Here is a 19,098-nt window from a genome sequence, read left to right as displayed (position 1 = left end):
ACCCAGGTCAGGAACTTGCAGAGCTCAAACCGGGGGGGGGGGGGGGGGGGGGGTAGCAATCACATTACTTTGATAATATTAACAATAGGTCCCCAGTGCCCCTGAGATTCCGGAATAATAAAACTCTATACTCCAATAAAGCAGTAATAGGAATAGCCAAGAATTTAAGTGTGCAGAGCCCAGGACAAACATCAAGTCCAAAGTCAAGAAGCAGGCTAGAAGAACAAACAAAGTCACAAAGACCTAATAGCCATAAAGAGCTATTCTGGTGATATGACTTCAGAAGAAGAGAATGTCTCCAAAATATATGCAAGCAAAGCCTCAAATGGAAACACAGCCTGGGCATAATTTCAATTAGAATTCTTGGAAGACATAAAGCAAGAGTTTGTTTAAAAAAAAAAAAAAAGTTGAAAAAGAACTGTAAAGAGAATCAACAACTTGGCAAAAGAGATTCAAAATCTTGTTCAAGAAACAAACTTCCTGAAAATTAGAATGAACCAAAAAGAAACCAATGATCCCATGAGACAAGAAGGAATATTAAGGCAATGTCAACAAATTGGAAAAAAAAAAAAAGAAGAAAATGTAAGGTAGGTTGTAGCAAAAACAACTGACCTGAAAAACAGACTGAGAAGAAAATTTAAGAATCACTGGACTATCTAAAAGTCATGACCAAAAACAGAATCTACATATCATAGTTCAATAAATTTAAAAAAGAAAACTGTCCAGATTTCTTAGAACCAAAGACAAAGTCGAAATAGAAGGAATCCTCTGGTCAACTCTTAAAAGAAATCCCAAAATGAAAACTCCCAAGAATGTGATAGCCAAAACCCAGAGTTTTCAGGTCAATTAAAAAATAATGCAAGCAAACAGAAAGAATTTTAGTACTTCAGAGCCAAAGTCAGAATTACACAAGATTGAACAGCCACCACAATGAAGTAGTAGAGAGCTTGGAACACAATACTGCAGAAGGCAAATTTAATAACACAATTTTCAATAGTCTCTGGAATATAAAGCATTGTGTCCCTATACTTGAAAACAACAACAACTGGGAAACCAGGAAGCAATCTGGAGAAAAATAGGTTTAGATCAGCATCTTACAATACCATACACCACAAGAAATTCTAAATGAATATGAGATTTAAATCAATCAGTCAAAACACATTTACTGCACTGTTTCTATGGGCTAGGCACTACGCTATTTGCTGGGAATAAAAAAAAAAAGCAAAAATGGTTCCTGACCCAAGGCGAAGAAAATGTGTGTGTGTGTGTCTGTGTGCGTGTGCGTGTTTGTGTGCATTTAAGCTGTTGATGAGTTGTTTTTCAGTCATGTCTGACTCTTTATGACACCATTTAGTTTCCTGGCAAAGATAATGGAATGGTTTGCCAATTCCTTCTCCAACTCATTTTTTCAGATGAGGAAATTGAGGCAAATAGGGTTAAGTGACTTCCCCAGGGTTATAAAGCTAGTGAATGTGTGAGGTCAAATTTGAATTCAAGTAGAGGAGTCTTCCTCACTCCAGGCTTGGCACTCTATCCACTGCACCACCTAGCAGTTCACACACACACACACACACACACACACACACACACACACACACTATACATACATACAGAATATGAGGCAACCTTAGAAGGGAAGCCACAGATAATTTTCAAATAGAAAAAGTCACATAATAAGAAAATATTTGTTACTATCTTTAATAACCTTGACAAGAATTCTCAATCAAAAAAATGGTAAGTTCAAAAAAGATAAAAATAAGTACATGTGATTTCATGAAACTGAAGGTATTTTTGCAGTGGGTATAAAAACTGAAACAATTCAGACAGGATAACAGAAACTGCTAAATGAAAAAAAAACAAAACTTTACATAACTATCTCTGATAAAGGTTTGATATATGAGATATATATATTTAACATTATAATTTAAGACAAAGAATCATGCCCCAATAGATGAGTCTTCAAAGGATATAACAGTTATCAGAAGAATGACAAACTATTAACAATCACATGAGACTGTCTCAAATAACTAAACGAGAAATGCAAATAAGTAATTCTGCATTTACCTCAAATCAAATTAAATCTGAAAAGATAGAAATAGTATACATCAGATAAAGATTTGCACATTGAAATGCTGTTGGTAGAGATGTAATGTGATCAAACTGCTCTTGAAAGTAATTTGTGGTTAATGTTTAAAAATGATAAAAATGACCCAGAAATTCCACTGTGAGGGATGTCCTCCAAGGAAACCAAAGACAAATCTCACATGAGACAAGTGTTCACAGAGGCATTTTTTGTGGTAATAAAGAAATATAAGTAAAAGTATCCATCAGCTGCGGGATGGCTAGACTGTGTCAAGAAATATTACTGTCACATGAGAAATGATAACTATGAAAAATTAAGAGAAACAGAGAAAGGTATAAGAAATAATGCAAAGATGATATAAGCAAAACCAGAAAACAACATACATAAGAACTACACTATAAACAGAATAAAATATAACTGACATTGTAAATATCAAGCATGGTCACAGAGAAGACACAATAAAATGTGCCTCACTGATATTATTTAAACATGAGGAGTATGGAATTATTACTTTTAATTTTTTAAAACGTATAATTTATGTCTGATAGGGCATAATTATCATGAGATCGATAGTAAATATCTTTAAATAACTAAATTCAAAGTTAATTTCTCAATTGGCTTTGCTGGACTGCTTTAAAAAATTTTAATCTTGGATACTAACATACGAACTGGAGGAAAGGCACAGTCATAAATGAAGGGTAATATGAAAACAAAAGGCACCAATTAACCTAAAAAAGTGAGTACTAGAAACCCTAATTAAGATTAAAACAGGAAAAGGAAACTCAATCTAAGAGAGTTTCAATAGCCTAGGCAATAAGCAACATGGCCAAAGGATAAGAGACATAAGAGTTGTTAGGGACAACCATCTCAGGTTACCTAATGCAACTCTTTCATTTTACAAAAGACAGACACTGGGGTAAACTCAAAGAGTTTACATGACTTATCTTTGTGCCTGTGAGACGTCACAAAGAAAGTAAATTGGCAGAGCTGGAATTCAAATCCAGGTCATCTGGTTTCCAATTTTATACATGTTCTTTCCAAAGTACCACACTGTTACCCACTATAAAGACATTCTAATTCTTTTAAAATATGTCCTATCAACCCTGGTACCACTAAAATGAGGACAGAGGATTAAGAAATTTAAAAGTTTCCCATGAGTCAGTCCTAAATTAATTAAAACTAACCTTTCATTTCTAGTAATTAACTGTTTGTTGCTACTTTGTAACTCAAATGTAAGTACAGCAATTTCAAGTAGTAAATCTGTCTTTTCGATCAAGTCATGGTGGTCAGAATACAGATAATCTTTCTCTTCACAAGTGATAGCAAAAAGCTTGTCATTCTTTTAAAATCATCTTGTCTCTTCCAGATCTAAATTGTAGGACCCTATGAATGCCTTCCAAACCACAATCCAGCACATATCAGCTCCCTGCCCCCTTTGTAATTACATCAGTATATATATATATGTGTACACACACACTTAAAATATCCTTCTTGGAGAAAGAGGACAATTGAAGTTAACAAAAGGAAATGAAGCGCATGCCACTCTTTGCCATGATCCACGGGATTTAAACACAAAGCAACTACATGAGCACTAATTCAACAAGTACTAATTATAGGAAAACTGATCATAAGAGGGACGACAGCAACAAGCATTTAAAATGGACTTGCATGTGAATCACAAGGCAGGAACATATGATTATTAGAAATGGAAAAGTTGGTTTTAATTTATTTCAGGCTGAATCTGATAGGAAACTTTATGATTTCTTAATCCACTGCCCACATTTTAGTGGCATCACGGTTGTTATGACATATTTTCAAAGAATTGGAATGTCTTAATAGTGGGTAGCAACATGGTATTTTGGAAAGAGTATGCATAAGATTTGAAAACAGATGACCTGGATTTTCACGGTGTATTATTAATAACCAAGAGGCCCCTGAGAATCGTATAATATGCAACAAAACCCCAAGGTAACTGAGTTCATAACTATTTCAAAGTAAAGTTAGGATGCAAGCAGTAGAGCAACAGGAAAACTAAATATATAGCTACTGAAGAAATTATCTCTGATCTTGCTTTATAAAGCTAAGAAATAAGGAAGTTTATTATTCTTGTTACTCTTAGCACTAATCTCTGCTTTAAAAAAAAAACAAAAATAGTAAAAGTCATAATTTCTAAGGAGTCAAACAAAGCAACAAAAAAGAGCTGATTCAGTGTTTGATCAAATACCTGAACCATGAAATATTCACAAAAGCTCCATCCTGGTTCAGTCCTCTTCTCCCTCAAGGTTCTCATGTCATCTTCAAATTTGCCTAAGTTTTTGGTAAAAGACATAAGAAGCAAAGTCCTGAGTTTGGTCAGGAAGGCATTCCAGGATTCCTGAGTACGGGAAGAATCCTTCAGTGGGTCACAGAGGACCACACACCTGCAAAGATAAGAAAAGATCATTTAAGATCAAGAATAATAATACTGTTAAGGAACTGTTCCCTTTAAATTCAGCAGAATTTACCACATTTTCTAGGCAATTAAAGTTGTTTTGAGTTTACAGAAAAAAAAGTTAACAAAATAGGAAGATGTACTCTAACTTGGCTCAGGGCTTGCAACAATAACCTCTCCCTCCACTAATACATACGAAAGGGCAACAAACAAACAAATTTTGATACTTTAATGCCTAACTTACAATTTAAAAAGGTTATTTCCCTTTAAATAAAATTTAATTTTAATTAAAAAAATTCAGGGAAAAGTTAATTTCTCAAATTATTCTAAGTTCGTAAACAATAATATTAAAACCTTTAAATGACTCCTCAATACAAAGTTTAGATAAGGTCTAAAATCTCTCTATACCATATATAACTAAGGTGATAAGGCCTAGTCTGTATCTACAAGACATGGATAAAATTTTTTTACAACTATTTCTGAGTCAGTGGTGATAAATCCCAGAAGAAAGACAGCCCTGTGGAAGGGGTGGAGTCAATATTTTATTGACTTGGAAAAACAACATTTCTCAGATTTTTTTTTATTTTAAAAATATATTACTATTCCTTTTAAAAATTCGTTTAAAAATTTTTGAGTTGCAAATTCCCTCTCTCTGCATTTCTCCCACCCACTGAGAAGGCAAGTAGCAATGTGATACTGATTATACATGTGAAACCATGCAAAACATTTCCATGTTAGCACTGCTGTAAAAAAAAAAAAAAGCAAGAAAAATAAAAGTGAAAAAACTATGCTTCAATCTATGCTCAGACTATATCAGTACTTTCTGTGGAGGTGGATAACACTTTTCATTATGAGTCCTTTAGAACTGTCTTGACCATCATATTGATCAGAGTAGCTGAGTCTTTCACAGCTGATCATCAATACAGTTTTGCTCTTACTGTGTACAATGTCCCACTGATTCTACTCACTGTACTTTGCATCAGTTTGTGTAAGTCTTTCCAGGTTTTTCCAACATCAGCCTGCTCAACATTACTTACAGCACAATAATATTTCATTCATTACAATTACATACCACAACTAGCTCAGCCATTCCCCAATTCATGGGCATCCCTTCAATTTCCAATTCTTTGCCTCAAAAAAGGAGCTACTGTAAATGATTTTGTACACATAGGTTTATTTTCTTTTTCTTTGATGCCCCTGAGATAACAGACCTAGCAGTGGGACTGGCTAGGCTAAAGGGTACGCATAGTCCATACCTCTGTGAGCATGGCTCCAAATTGTTCTCTAAAATGGTTGGACCAATTTAAAACTCTACTAATAGTGCATTAGTGTCCCATTTTTTTTCACATCCCCTCCAACATTTGTAATTTTTCTTTTCTATCATGTTAGCCAATCTGATAGGTGTGAGCTAGTACCTCCAAGTTATTTTAATTTGCATTTCTCTAATCAATAGTGATTTAGAGCATATGTTCCTAGAACTATAGATAGCTTTGACTTCTTCTTCTGAAAGCTACCTATTTATATCCTTTGCCCATTTATCAATTGTAAAGGTTCTTATTTTTTTTTTTATGAATTTGATTCATTTCCCTATATATTTAGGAAATGAGGCCTTTGTCAGAGAAACTTACTGTAAAATATTTTTCCTAGTTTCCTACTCTCTTTCTAATCTTGGCTACACTGCTTTTTTTGTTACCTTTTAATTTAATATAATCAAGATCATCAATTTTCTTCCCATGATCCTCTCTCTTGTTTGGTTATATGTTTTTCCCTTATCCATAAATCTTACAGGTAAAATTTCCCATGCTCCCCTAATTTACGTATGATATCACTCTTTATATTTAAATGACTTATCCACATGGACCTTATCTTGGTATATGGTGTGAGATGGTGATTTATACCTAGCTTCTGCCAAACTGCTTTCCAGTTTTCCCAGAAATTTTGATTAAACAGTGAGTTCTTGTTCCAAAAGTTTGGATCTTTCAGTTTATCAGATGCTAGATGGCTGTGGTCATTTACTAATGTGCATTGTGTACCTCAGCTATTCTACTGATCCCCCTCTATTTCTTAACCAGTACCAGACTGTTTTGATGATGATTGCTTTGTAATATGATTTAAAATCTGGTACTACCAGATTCTCCCTTTTATGTTTTTCCAGATGAATTTTGTTATTATTTTTTTCTAGCTCTATAATTCTTTGGTATTGATTGGTACGTCACTGAATGAGTAAACTAATTTAAGAAGAACTGTCATTTTTATTATACTAGTTTGGTCTACTCATCAACAATGAACATTTTCCCAGTGTTTAGATGTCTTTATTGGTGTGACAAATGTTAAACAATTGTGTACATGTAGCAGACTCAAGTATTTTATATCATCAGCAGTTTGGACTCTTTATATTTCTTCCTCTTGGATTTTACTGGTAATATATAGAAATGCTAACGATTTATGTGGGTTTATTTTATATCCTGCAATTCTGCTAAAAGTTCTTAATTGTTTCAATTAGTTTTTTAGTTGATTGTCTGGGATTCTCAAAGCATATCATTATAACATGCAAAAAGTGATATTTTGTTTCCACACTGCCTGTTCTAATTACTTTTTCCTTGTCTTATTGCTATGACTAGTGTTTGTAGTACAGTACTGAGTAATAGCGGTGATAATGGGCATCTTTGCTTCACCCCTGATCTTAGTGGGAAGGTTTCTGGCTTATCCCCATTAGATATCCTCATGTTTGCTGGTGGTTTTGGATAAGAGACTGCTTATCATTTTAAGGAAAGCTCCATCGATTCTTATCCTTTCTAGTGTTTTTAACAGGAATGAGTTTTGTATTTTGTCAAAAGGTTTTTCTGTATCTATTGAGATAATTAATATTTTGTTGTTTTTGTTATTGATAAGGTCAATTATATTGACAGTTTTCCTAATACTGAATTAGTCCTGCATTCTTGGTCTATATCCCATCTGGTCATAGTGTAGGATTTTTATAATATATTGCTATAATCTCCTTGCTAGTATTTTTTTAAAATAATATTTGCCTCAATATTCATTAGGGAAATTGGTAGGACTCCTTTGACTATTTTCCCAAATAGTTATGTAGTATTGGAATTAATTGTTTTTTAAATGTTTGGTAAAACTCACTTCTAAATCCATCTGGTCCTAATGATCCTTTTTTAGTGAGTTCATTTATGGCTTATTCAATTTCTTTTTCTAAGACAGGGTTACTGAAACATTCTACTTCCTCTTCTATGAATCTGGGCAATTTGTTTTTGTAACCATTCATTTTGCTTAGATTGTCAGATTTGGTGGCATATAATTAGGCAAAATAGCTCCTGACAATTGCTTTTATTTCCCCATGCATTCAAGGTGCAGTCACCCTTTTCATTTTTGATATTCATAATGTTTTTATCTTTCTTTTTTTATACTCAAATTAAAAAATGATTTATCTATTTCACTCCCCAATAAAACCAGCTCCAAGTCTTATTTATATTAGTTCAATGGTTTATTTACTTTCCATTTTATTAATTTCTCCTTTGATTTTCAGGATTTCTATTTTAGTATCTAACTGCAGGTTTTAAATTTGTCCTTTTTAAAGTTTTTTTTTTAATTGAATGCCTCCAATTCATTGACTTGCTTTCTTTCTTTTCATTGATGTAAACATTTAGAGAAATAAATTTTTCCCTAAGTACAACTTTGGCTGTACCCCTCAAATTTTGGTATGTTGTCACACCATTGTCATTACTTTTAATAAAATTACAGAATGTTTCTATTTGTTCTTTGTCCCTCACTCTTCAGGATTATATTAGTTTTCCAATTACTTTATGCTTCTAAGGCCCTTTATTGAATGAAATTTTTATTGCATTATGGTCCGAAAAGGGCGCATTTAATATTTCTGCTTTTCTGCATCTGTGAGGTTTTTATGCCCTAATATAGTTAATTTTTGTGAAGGTGCCATGTATAACTGAGGAAAAGGTGGTTTTTTCTATTCACATTCAAGTTTCTCCAAAGGTCTATTATATTTAACTTTTCTAACATTCTATTCATCTTCCTAACTTTCCCAATTACATTTTTAATCTCGTTTAAGTGACAGAGGAGTTTTGCAGACCATCCCCAAGTTTGACACAATGATCTTAAGTGGTCTCTTTGTATTTTAATTCTTCTAATTTATTCTAAAAACACCAAATTAGCCTTAAAACAGCTTTGGTCATCAATGAAGAAACATGGAAGGAGAGTCAGTCTATACGCTAGCTATTGGAGATACAAAGATGAGCTTCATCTTAAGGCTTATACATTTTTATTGAAGGAAACAGTATAAATATGTATGTATGTACATACATATCACAGAGATGTTATCTGAACAAACAAAATAAACAAAAGGTAATTTTGGGCAGGAAATCACTAACAGTTGTGTGAGGATCAGGAAAGCCTTTATAGTATATAATGCAGTGGCACTTTAAAATGAATCTTGAATAATAAATTTGAGGTGAATCTTTCCCAGGGATTGTAGTAGGTGAAAGTAGAGAAAAACTGCATTCCAAGCTTGGGGAACAGCCAATGCAAAGGCCCTGAAATAGTATATGGAATGTCATGCACAAGTAATAGGAACAAAGCCTACGTAACTGCACCATAGAGTTAATGGAGGTGAATAATGTGTAAGCAGATTGGAGAGGAGAAGGGGCCAGGCAATAAAGTGCTTAAAATGCCCAAGAGAATACTAGAGAAGCCACTAGAGTTTACTGAGTAGTAAAAGGGATATGGTCAGACCTATAGTTTAGGAAAATCACTTTGGTGGCTACGCAGAGGCCAACATGGAATAGGTTAAAGACTTATGGCAGGGAGACCCATTAGGAGGATACTGGCAATAAACTTCAGGCAAGATGTGATGAGGGCCTGAACTAGGGTGGTTGATGGCTGTGTGAACAGAAATTATTTCATAAAACCTTCAAATGATTTCTTATTTATAAAATCTAAATTCCTAGTTTATCTTATCATCTTCCATTGGGCTCCTTACTTTCTCCAGGAGTTTAGTGCCTAACTGACACTCTCAACACTAACAACTGCTTTTCTCCTTGATGACTTCAAAACACATAATGCTGTCCGCCGAAGCACCTTGGCCTCTCAGTTCATTAACCACTCCAATCTCATTACAACCTAGTTACATTCTACCTTAGACATCCTCAGGGAGAGTGATACCTTTAGATTTCACTGTTAGCTGTAACTGTCATCTCTGATTTTGAGCTCTGAAATATTCTCCCTTTGATAAAAAATTATAGTCCTTCCTTCTGTCCTATTGTCTCATACCTCTTAAATCTTTTCTCTTCATTGACCTTCATTCAGTCTCTTTCCCTCCCTGTTCATGCATTTCCCTTTCAGCAGTTTTTACTCTGAAGTTAAGCAATTAAACTATATACTCAGTCCTCCACACTTGACTCTCCATGTTTCCCCTTGACTTCTACCACCCCTCTGCCCCAGAACCACTTTTGTCAACGTGTTGCCACACAGAGGAAGAAAGAAGAAAAAAAGGCAGCCCTTCTTGTCAATCCCAACTTGCATTACAATCACGCTTTGTGCATTTATTCCAATCCCATCCCCTCCACCTCTCCCTTCCTTACTCCTCTCTCCTTCTATTTCCTCAGAAATTCAGAGTATGAACAGGAAATTAAAAAAAATAATTCTTACACCGCTTCAAATTAACCTTTAAACAACTACAGTTTTAATAAAGGGGTTAACCAGGTACAAGTTTTTAATTTTGTTTATAATCAAAACGCATAAATAAAAATCAAGTATTTATTAAGCACCAACTATTTGCCCAAAACTGTGAAGGATTTTGTTAAAAAAAGGGGAAGGAATAAAAATGTAATCTCTGCTTCTGAAGAGCTTACAATCATACTAAAGATAAAATACTTACAGGGTGATGTGTGTGTGTGTGTATAAATATATATAAATAAGAGGATACAATCAAGTATTTAGCTGTGTAGTGCTGATCATATAGAAATACTACAGGATGTACACAAAGGATTGTGAATAACTGTTTCAATTTTAAGTGGGTCTTTAAGAACAGGAAGACTTTGAAGAGGAAGAAAAGATCACAGGTTGAGAGCCAGAAGGAACCTCAGGAATCATTTAGACCAATTGCTTTATTTTATAGGTGGGGAAACTGAGACCCAGCCAAGTTAAAGAAAGAATATTCCATGTGAGATGGGCCTTCAAAGTATTAATGCTCTATTACAAAATAGATTAAGGGAACAAATTTAGTAAAAATAAACTAGTTGCCTAAAATTATTTGGGCATTAGTGAAAGTAATTAAAATTACATTCTTACCTGTCACTTTGTTTATTACAAAAATCATTTCTTATTTTGTCTACAATGGATGTGCGTGGAAGGATGTTGGTTTTGTTTTTTTTCTTGGCATCGCTTTCAACTACCACTATTAACCAATCCACAGAACTGTGAGCTTTCAGAACATTCTGCCACTTAGTGATGTCATCTTTTAACGTAGCTTTATATACTTCAGTGTCCTAAAAAAATAAATCATAAATCACTATCAAGGTAACTTTAAATGTCACTTTAACTACTGGGAATAAATATAACTTAAAAGAGGCACACTGAAATACAGTAATGATATTTCTTTTTATTTAAAAAAATCTGAAATTATCTTAGCATACATTTTCATCATAGGCCATAAGCCAGAATACGTATTATTCAGCGGCAATAGAGAAAGTCACTTCTTAAAGACCTACACATTGTCCAGAGCTGTCATTTCATCACCATAAAGAACTCTCACAGTGAAGAAACTCCTTGTACCAATGCAAATCAGCCACTACTATGCAACTTATAGTGCCCTAAAAGTTTTAGTCTCCAAAATGGGGTACACACATTGGAGGGTGCTAAGAAAATATTCAAGCAGAGGAGAGTGACCCAGCCAACTGAGCACTCTTCCAACCATCAGTTCCTATGTCTGCTACTGTCTTTCCTCCTGATTGCTTCTACTGTGAGTTATACCACATGCTCCTTCCCAAGAAGGTAGTGGGCAGGCAGTTATTCTCTACTTTGCCCCAACCTCCCCTCTTCCTGCCTGTGCCAGTGTGAGCTACAATGGAAGTTAACAGCCAGCATTTGTTATTTATCCAGCTGCAGTTCCTTTCCAATACCTCTACCCCAGGAACAAACTATTTTAGATAGTCAGCCTTGGATACTTCCTCTTAGATCAGGACAACAGTCACTCCCCAGTAAGCCCTTGAGCCTTCCTCTCCCACCCCCACTATTAAACAGTACAGAGTACATTTTGGGGTTTTGTGGGATAGGAGGAGGTAAGACTGGGTATATGCTTCCCTAACACCTAGCTACAGATCACCCCCAGGGGCTCAAAGTACTGAACAGATCCTGTTTCCTGGTTCCAGGCATCATTCTAAGACCTCATTCTCAGGGCAGACTAGCACATCATGAGCAATCCTGAGGCAGTGGCCTATCCATGGTCATAGAAGAAGAGAAATACTTCTTGAGAACACACACTTTCTCCCCCACAATGAGTGCTCCATGCAAGCTGAACAGAAGCTGCAGAAGCTTACAGCAACAATAAGCAAAAGGCCAGATATAGCACAGGGGCAGCAGCTCACATAGGCAAGACAGAGCTAATTCAGATTTATAACCCTATTCTGAAGACTTCCCTAAAACCCATCAAAAAGCTTTGAAGCAAATGGACATTCAGTTTGTGAATCACTTTGGCAAAAACTGAAATCACCATCAGATTTGTCCCTTTACAGCTACCACAAGCTTTAGGCACACAGGTATCTTTCTAGACATTAAAGATCTGTTACTTTCAAACAAGCTCAAGTAATTCAAACAATATCAAACTTTAGAGGGTTTTAAATAATTGGAATTGAAAATTTAAAATTTTACAGGGAGAAAACAAAAACCAAATATCAAAAAACCTAAGAACCAACACTTTGAATTACTCTATCACAAAGTGCTAGCCTAAAATCTGAAAAACTAATAAAGTATATCCAACCCCATTGCTCTTACAAAAAATGTAGTTTTACTTAGCAAGAGCAAAAAGTGTTTTCTGTACCAACAAAATGATTTTAAAAATATTTTTATTTCATCTCTTTATTTTAAATTTTATAATACACATAGTACACTGATATAGTAGTACATGTATAAAATGTATAAATACACATACTAGAAGCATGTGATGAAAAACGTTTTACTGACAGGGGCACAATCAAAAAATTCTAAGAACAGAGTTACCTACAGACTGTCTACTTGCTCAGGAGTCAAAAGGGAAGTTTGTGTCAGAGGTAGGACTTGAACTCAGGTTTCCCAACACCTCAATAGGCTCTCTTATTCACTATGCAACACTTTTAATAAAAAACACAGATTGCAAATATTTCCATTAAAGGCAAATTATTACTTCTTCCTCAAAAATCAGGTACAATTTTTTGATATGTACTGACATGTCTGATAACTAATGACAAAAAGAGAGCTTCTATTTGTGGCCACAGAACTGTGTCTTGGCAGTTTTCCTAATTCTGCTATAATCCCATGGTAGTTCTTTGCACAGATCAATTCAGATATTTCTTACATGTGGTGAAGGCAAGCCAGTATGTCACCTGATCTCAGCTCTACAAGAGAAGAAAACCTTGGGTAATATTAGGAATCCTGTCCCTAGGCAGTGTTCTTTAAAGCTGTTACTTAAGAACTGTCTTTAAGGCCAGAAATCCATAAGAGACAGCAATAACAAAGTGGGGAAGAAAGGATTCAAAGATCAGATCCAAACATTCAGTAAAATTCTAGAGCTTCTACCTTCACATCTAAGGGTCCCCAGCCTTTTCATTCATCCTATGTTATCATAATGTAATCCTTTCTCTCTCTACTTTCTTCCCTACTTTTCTATCATCACAACTGAGAGAGCATGAGTAGTCATGTTTTTATTTTGTTGCTTTGTTTATAAATGGCTTTAATTCTCCTACCTTTTTTGGAAGGGAAATAGGGTTCAGAGATGTTATGCCACTGACAGACAGTACTCCCACTGAGAAAACTCCCTCTACCAACGCAGATCAGCCCTTGTTTCTAAGTGCTGCTCGAAGTAGCACCTGGAAGTGACTTACCTAGGGTTTGTTTACATGAGAGATGAAACTTGTACCCAGGTCTTCCTGATTCCCAGGTAAGCCTTCTATCCACTACACTATGCTACCCTTGCAAATGCATATGTAAACAAAAACAAGAGTAGTTCATTTAAAAATTAGGTACAAAAGGAACTTTCTGTAAACTGTCACAGTCTGAGCAGATGTTGCTCATCTATTAACATCTTCACTCTCTGCTTACTACAATAATTACACTATTCCTTCAGTGACCCCCACATAATATTTATCTTACATTGATCTTGAAGGCATAAATAATGGATCTAAAAATGAACTAAAGCTTCCATTTTAGCAATTAACTTTAAGTTGTTTCTTGCTTTACTACAAAATATCACACTAAGGAAACACAAAACTAGCTCTCCCACCGGAAACACCAGTTATTTATTTATTTATGTATTTTGTTTTTTAGAGGAATAAAAGCACAGTGGGAATACTAAGAATCCTATATACTGTAAGAGTTCATAACAAAACTGCCTTTTGACTGGCAAGAGAAATTAACAGGCTCAGAGCAATTTGAAAGTCTTTGATTTCAAAGATTTTAACAATTAAAGCATTAGACAAAATTAGGAGCAAACAGCACAATGAGAAGGCATAGGAATAAATAATCCAAATTCCTCAAAGCTGACAAGGTTAAAGTAAATATCCAAACATATCAAATGTACCTATTTTGCAATTTTGAGTCTTTCTAAGAAGTTCACTCATTTTTATGCTGCAGAATGGTATCAAGAGTCTTCACTGAGATGATAATAACTAGAATGAAGAAGACTAACTGGCCAGTGTCAACATTTGCCCTGGGCTTCAGACTTCTTTTCAGTCCTTGTTGCCTTAATAAAGTGCAAAATGTGTCTTACTCTTCAAGGAAGCAATCTTCAGGAAAATACAGTGTTGACAAATTGTACAACATGCCGCAGAGACCGTGTCTTTGCAATCTTTTCTGTATTATCAGAATCAAGCACAGGAGAAAATGAGTTTTCTGTAGTGCTTTGATCAAGTAATCAAACAATAATATCAGCTAGTGGCAATTTAACAAATCATTTAAAGTCATGCAGATACTGAATGTACAGGGATGGGAACAGTTGTTTTATTACATAAAGGTTCAAAAGACTGTTATTATACATAATTTTCTTTTTAATCAAGTAGCAAAATCTATGAATTGAATGTTTTCAGTGAAACAAGTCATGAATGTACAAAATAAATTAACTCAAACTCAGTTCTTTATAAATCTCGTTGAAGAATGAAAAGAAATCTTTTTAAATTCTTAATTATACAGTATTGCAAAGGGAGGAGGGAAAGGATGCAATGGGAAAGGGTAACATTAAAGCAAAATATATCAATAAAAGTCACTTTAATAAAAGAAGAAAGGAAGCAGCGACAATGAAAAGAAAAAACAAACACAAATGTGGAAAAAATTCTAAATGTTCTAATGTTCTAATAATCAAACCAAGAGCAGAGTAATAGTCTCCTTCAAAGCCTATCTTAATCCATTTCCCATTTATCTTTTCTGATGAATACTTACACAACATTCTGTCCAATAAATATGCAGGAAGGGGAAAGTAAGAAGGGCTTTGTTTCCTTCTTTGGGCAGCAACTCCTCTTTGAATTGAACAAAATTAGATTCCAAGTGAATCATCTTTGGAGCACGGCCATAGGACCTACAAACAAGTTGTAAAAACAAAAACAAATTACAAATTATGACTAAAGAAAATGCAGAGAAGAAAAGAATAATTATGTTTTTTTAAAAAGCTGAATGTTCTAAAATTGTGCACATTACAATCTATAACTAATAGTATGCTCAAATCAAACACTTCACTGAAATAAAATATTACTTATGTTTATTTTTTTAAACATGTAAACACACTCATATGGACCACCACTGCCTAAAAGAGAGTCAGAAGGCAATGCACATGATAAATATTTATCACTTCAAAAACCTGAAGAGACAGGAAATAACTGGCTACTGAAGTCAATGAAAGATAGAAAAAAGGAAAAAGATGTAACCAACGACTAACTTCAAATTGACCTATTCAAATGAGCCAACTCTGCTGAAAAATGGGAAAAGGCAAAGATTAGGCAAAAATAACCTTAATTATTAACACTTCTCACAAAATCTTAACTGACAGAAATCAATCTCTCCAATGAGGAGGCCCAAAGTGCCTAAACTGAGCCAGAAACACTTGATCAAACCAAGGACAATGCTTGTTCAGAATGTAGGTCTATACACTACAGAGAATATCATTAACAATATCTCCTCACAGAACAGGGGAAAGCAGCATAAGTGAAGAGAAGTTTACAGAACAGTTGGAATGAACAGAAAAATAACATGAAAAATCTGTCCATGTTGCTCTGATGATCCACTGTTATCAGCAATGACCGAAGAATGGTAAGAGTTGGACCCTAACACTTCCATCCCTAACGGGCTATCTGAGCAAAGTGAAAATCACACTGAGGAGGACAAGCAGGATAATTGGGTCAGACCAAGTTCAAACTGAAGACGTGTTCTTGAGATAACACAGTCTTGGAAGTACCAAAGGACTGAATTATAAGATAAAGCAGGGAGGGGAAGATTTTTTTAAATGGAAAAACCACGAGTACAATTGTTACTTTATTACTTTAAAAAAAAAAGAGTGTGTTACAGTGGAAAGAACTGTACTGATTGAGGGAATACCCAAGACTTTACTCACCTTAAACCTGCGAATTAAGCTGTATAGTTATTGAGATGACTTTATAAATGGGGAAATAAAGGCTCAGAAAGGTAAGTTAGTTGTCTATGTCATCAAACTATTGTTAAATAAGAGCCAGATTTAGGTTTAGGGACCCAAGAATTCTGACTAGTGCAATAATCTTTACATTACATGGATATGCAATAAAAAGAAACCAATTTCACTAACATTTCAAAGAATAAGTTGACATTTTATAACACTCCTCAAAAGTGCATTATGAAGTTTAAAAACCAAAAAAATTATTTGTATTTTAAAAAGTATTTTAGTCAGTCAGCAGCAAGTATTAATTAAGGGCTTACTCTGTGCCAGGCATTGTGCTAAGTGCTGGGAATATAAAGAAAGACAAAAAGAATGCCTGCATGTCAGAGCTCACATGCTGATGGGGGAGAGAGCATGCAGAAAACGATATGCAAACAAGATACACACAAGGTAAATTGGTGGTAATCTCAGAAAATTCACTAGTACTGAAGGGGAACCAGAAAAGCTATCCTGTAGATGGTAGGATTTGAGTTAAGATTCAAAGGAGGCCAAAGAAGTGAAGAACTGGAAATGAGCAGGGAGAACATCAATATCAACAAGCATTTATTAAACACCTACTGCGTGCCAGGCACTATGCTAAGTGCTGGAGATACAAAAAGAAGCAATCCATGACCTCAAGGAGCTTACAATCTAAAAGGGTACAAGATATACAAACAAATATAAACAAAGCAAGCCACAGATTGGATAAATAGGGAGGCACTAGAAATAAGAGGAGTTGGGAAAGGCTTCCAGTAAAAGGCAGGATTTTGGAGGCGGAGCCAAGATGGCGGAGTAGAAAGACGCACATACACATAGCTCCGAACCCACAACCCATAGAACAACTACAAAGAAGTAACTCACGGCGAATTCTGCACCCAGAGGCCACAGAACATTGGAGCGAGGGAGATTTCTGTTCCGGAGAGACCTGCAAACCTCTCGTAAAAGGTCCTTCGTGCTGCGGACTGGGCGCCGGGACTGGGCGCCGGGACTGGGAGCTGAGTACAGCCCTGCCGTGGCCGCGGCACCGAGAGGAACAGATCCGAGCGGGCTTCAGGGACGGGATCTCCAGCGGCCGCACAAGTACCTCCACCCACAGGTGACGGGGGTTGGTGAGAGAGTCCCTTTGGCGGGTCGAGGGGGAAGTGGGGTGCCCCCATGGCTCGGGCCCCCTCGGGAGACAGAAGCTGAGGGGCGGCGGCAGACCGGGGCTCCCCAAGCAGGCAGGAGCCTGGATCCATTGTTGAAGGTCTGTGCATAAACTCCCTGAGGGAACTGAGCCTGAGAGGCAGCCCTGCCCTCACCTGAGCATCTGAATTTAATCTCATACTGAATAGCAGCCCTGCCCCCGCCCAAAGCCCTGAGGCTGGAAGCAGCATTTGAATCTCAGACCCCAAACACTGGCTGGGAGGATCAGGTGAGGTGGGTGTGAGGAAAATATTCAGAGGTCAAGTCACTGGCTGGGAAAATGCCCAGAAAAGGGAAAAGAAATAAGACTATAGAAGGTTACTTTCTTGGTGAACAGGCATTTCCTCCCTTCCTTTCTGATGAGGAAGAACAATGCTTACCATCAGGCAAAGACACAGAAATCAAGGCTTCTGTGTCTCAGCCCACTCAATGGGCTCAGGCCATGGAAGAGCTCAAAAAGAATTTTGAAAATCAAGTTAGAGAGGTGGAGGAAAAGCTGGGAAGAGAAATGAGAGACATGAAGTCAAAGCATGAACAGCAAATCAGCTCCCTGCTAACGGAGACCCAAAAAAATGTTGAAGAAAATAACACCTTGAAAACTAGCCTAACTCAATTGGCAAAAGAGGTTCAAAAAGCCAATGAGGAGAAGAATGCTTTCAAAAGCAGAATTAGCCAAATGGAAAAGGAGATTCAAAAGCTCACTGAAGAAAATAGTTCTTTCAAAATTAGAATGGCACAGATGGAGGCTAAGGACTGTATGAGAAAGCAAGAAATCACAGAACAAAGCCAGAGGAATGGAAAAATGGAAGATAATGTGAAATATCTCATTGGAAAAACAACTGACCTTGAAAATAGATCCAGGAGAGACAATTTAAAAATTATGGGACTACCTGAAAGCCATGATCAAAAGAAGAGCCTAGACATCATCTTTCATGAAATTATCAATGAAAACTGCCCTGAGATTCTAGAACCAGAGGGCAAAATAAATATTCAGGGAATCCACAGAACACCGCATGAAAGAGATCCAAAAAGAGAAACTCCTAGGAACATTGTGGCCAAATTCCAGAACTCCCAGGTGAAAGAGAAAATATTGCAAGCAGCTAGAAAGAAACAATTCAAGTATTGTGGAAATACAATCAGGATAACACAAGATCTAGCAGCTTCTACATTAAGGGATCGAAGGGCATGGAATAGGATATTCCAGAAGTCAAAGGAACTAGGACTAAAACCAAGAATCACCTACCCAGCAAAACTGAGTATAATACTTCAGGGGAAAAATTGGTCTTTCAATGAAATAGAGGATTTTCAAGCATTTTTGATGAAAAGACCAGAGCTGAAAAGAAAATTTGACTTCCAAACACAAGAATGAAGAGAACCATGAAAAGGTGAACAGCAAAGAGAAGTCATAAGGGACTTACTAAAGTTGAACTGTTTACATTCCTACATGGAAAGACAATATTTGTAACTCTTGAAACTTTTCAGTATCTGGGTACTGGGTGGGATTACACACACACACATGCACACACGCAC

At 35.9% G+C, this 19,098-nt stretch overlaps 1 protein-coding gene across 3 annotated transcripts in view; it reads right to left on the bottom strand.

Moving 5' to 3' along the window:
- TRAPPC10 (trafficking protein particle complex subunit 10) overlaps positions 1–19,098 on the bottom strand; it is a 106,084-nt gene that overhangs the window by 54,980 nt on the left and 32,006 nt on the right. For all 3 annotated transcript variants that reach the window (XM_072614998.1, XM_072614996.1, XM_072614997.1), the window contains exons 3-5: positions 15,162–15,297; positions 10,827–11,023; positions 4,308–4,503 (exon numbers count right to left, since the gene is read on the bottom strand). In XM_072614998.1, coding sequence (XP_072471099.1) covers positions 4,308–4,503; positions 10,827–11,023; positions 15,162–15,297 — 529 coding nt within the window. The remainder of the gene's footprint in view (positions 1–4,307; positions 4,504–10,826; positions 11,024–15,161; positions 15,298–19,098) is intronic.

The sequence above is a fragment of the Notamacropus eugenii genome, chromosome 5, assembly GCF_028372415.1.
Source record: "Notamacropus eugenii isolate mMacEug1 chromosome 5, mMacEug1.pri_v2, whole genome shotgun sequence".
Taxonomy (NCBI): domain Eukaryota; kingdom Metazoa; phylum Chordata; class Mammalia; order Diprotodontia; family Macropodidae; genus Notamacropus; species Notamacropus eugenii.
Note: the sequence above shows the minus strand (reverse complement) of the source record. Positions and strands in the feature narration are given on the sequence as shown.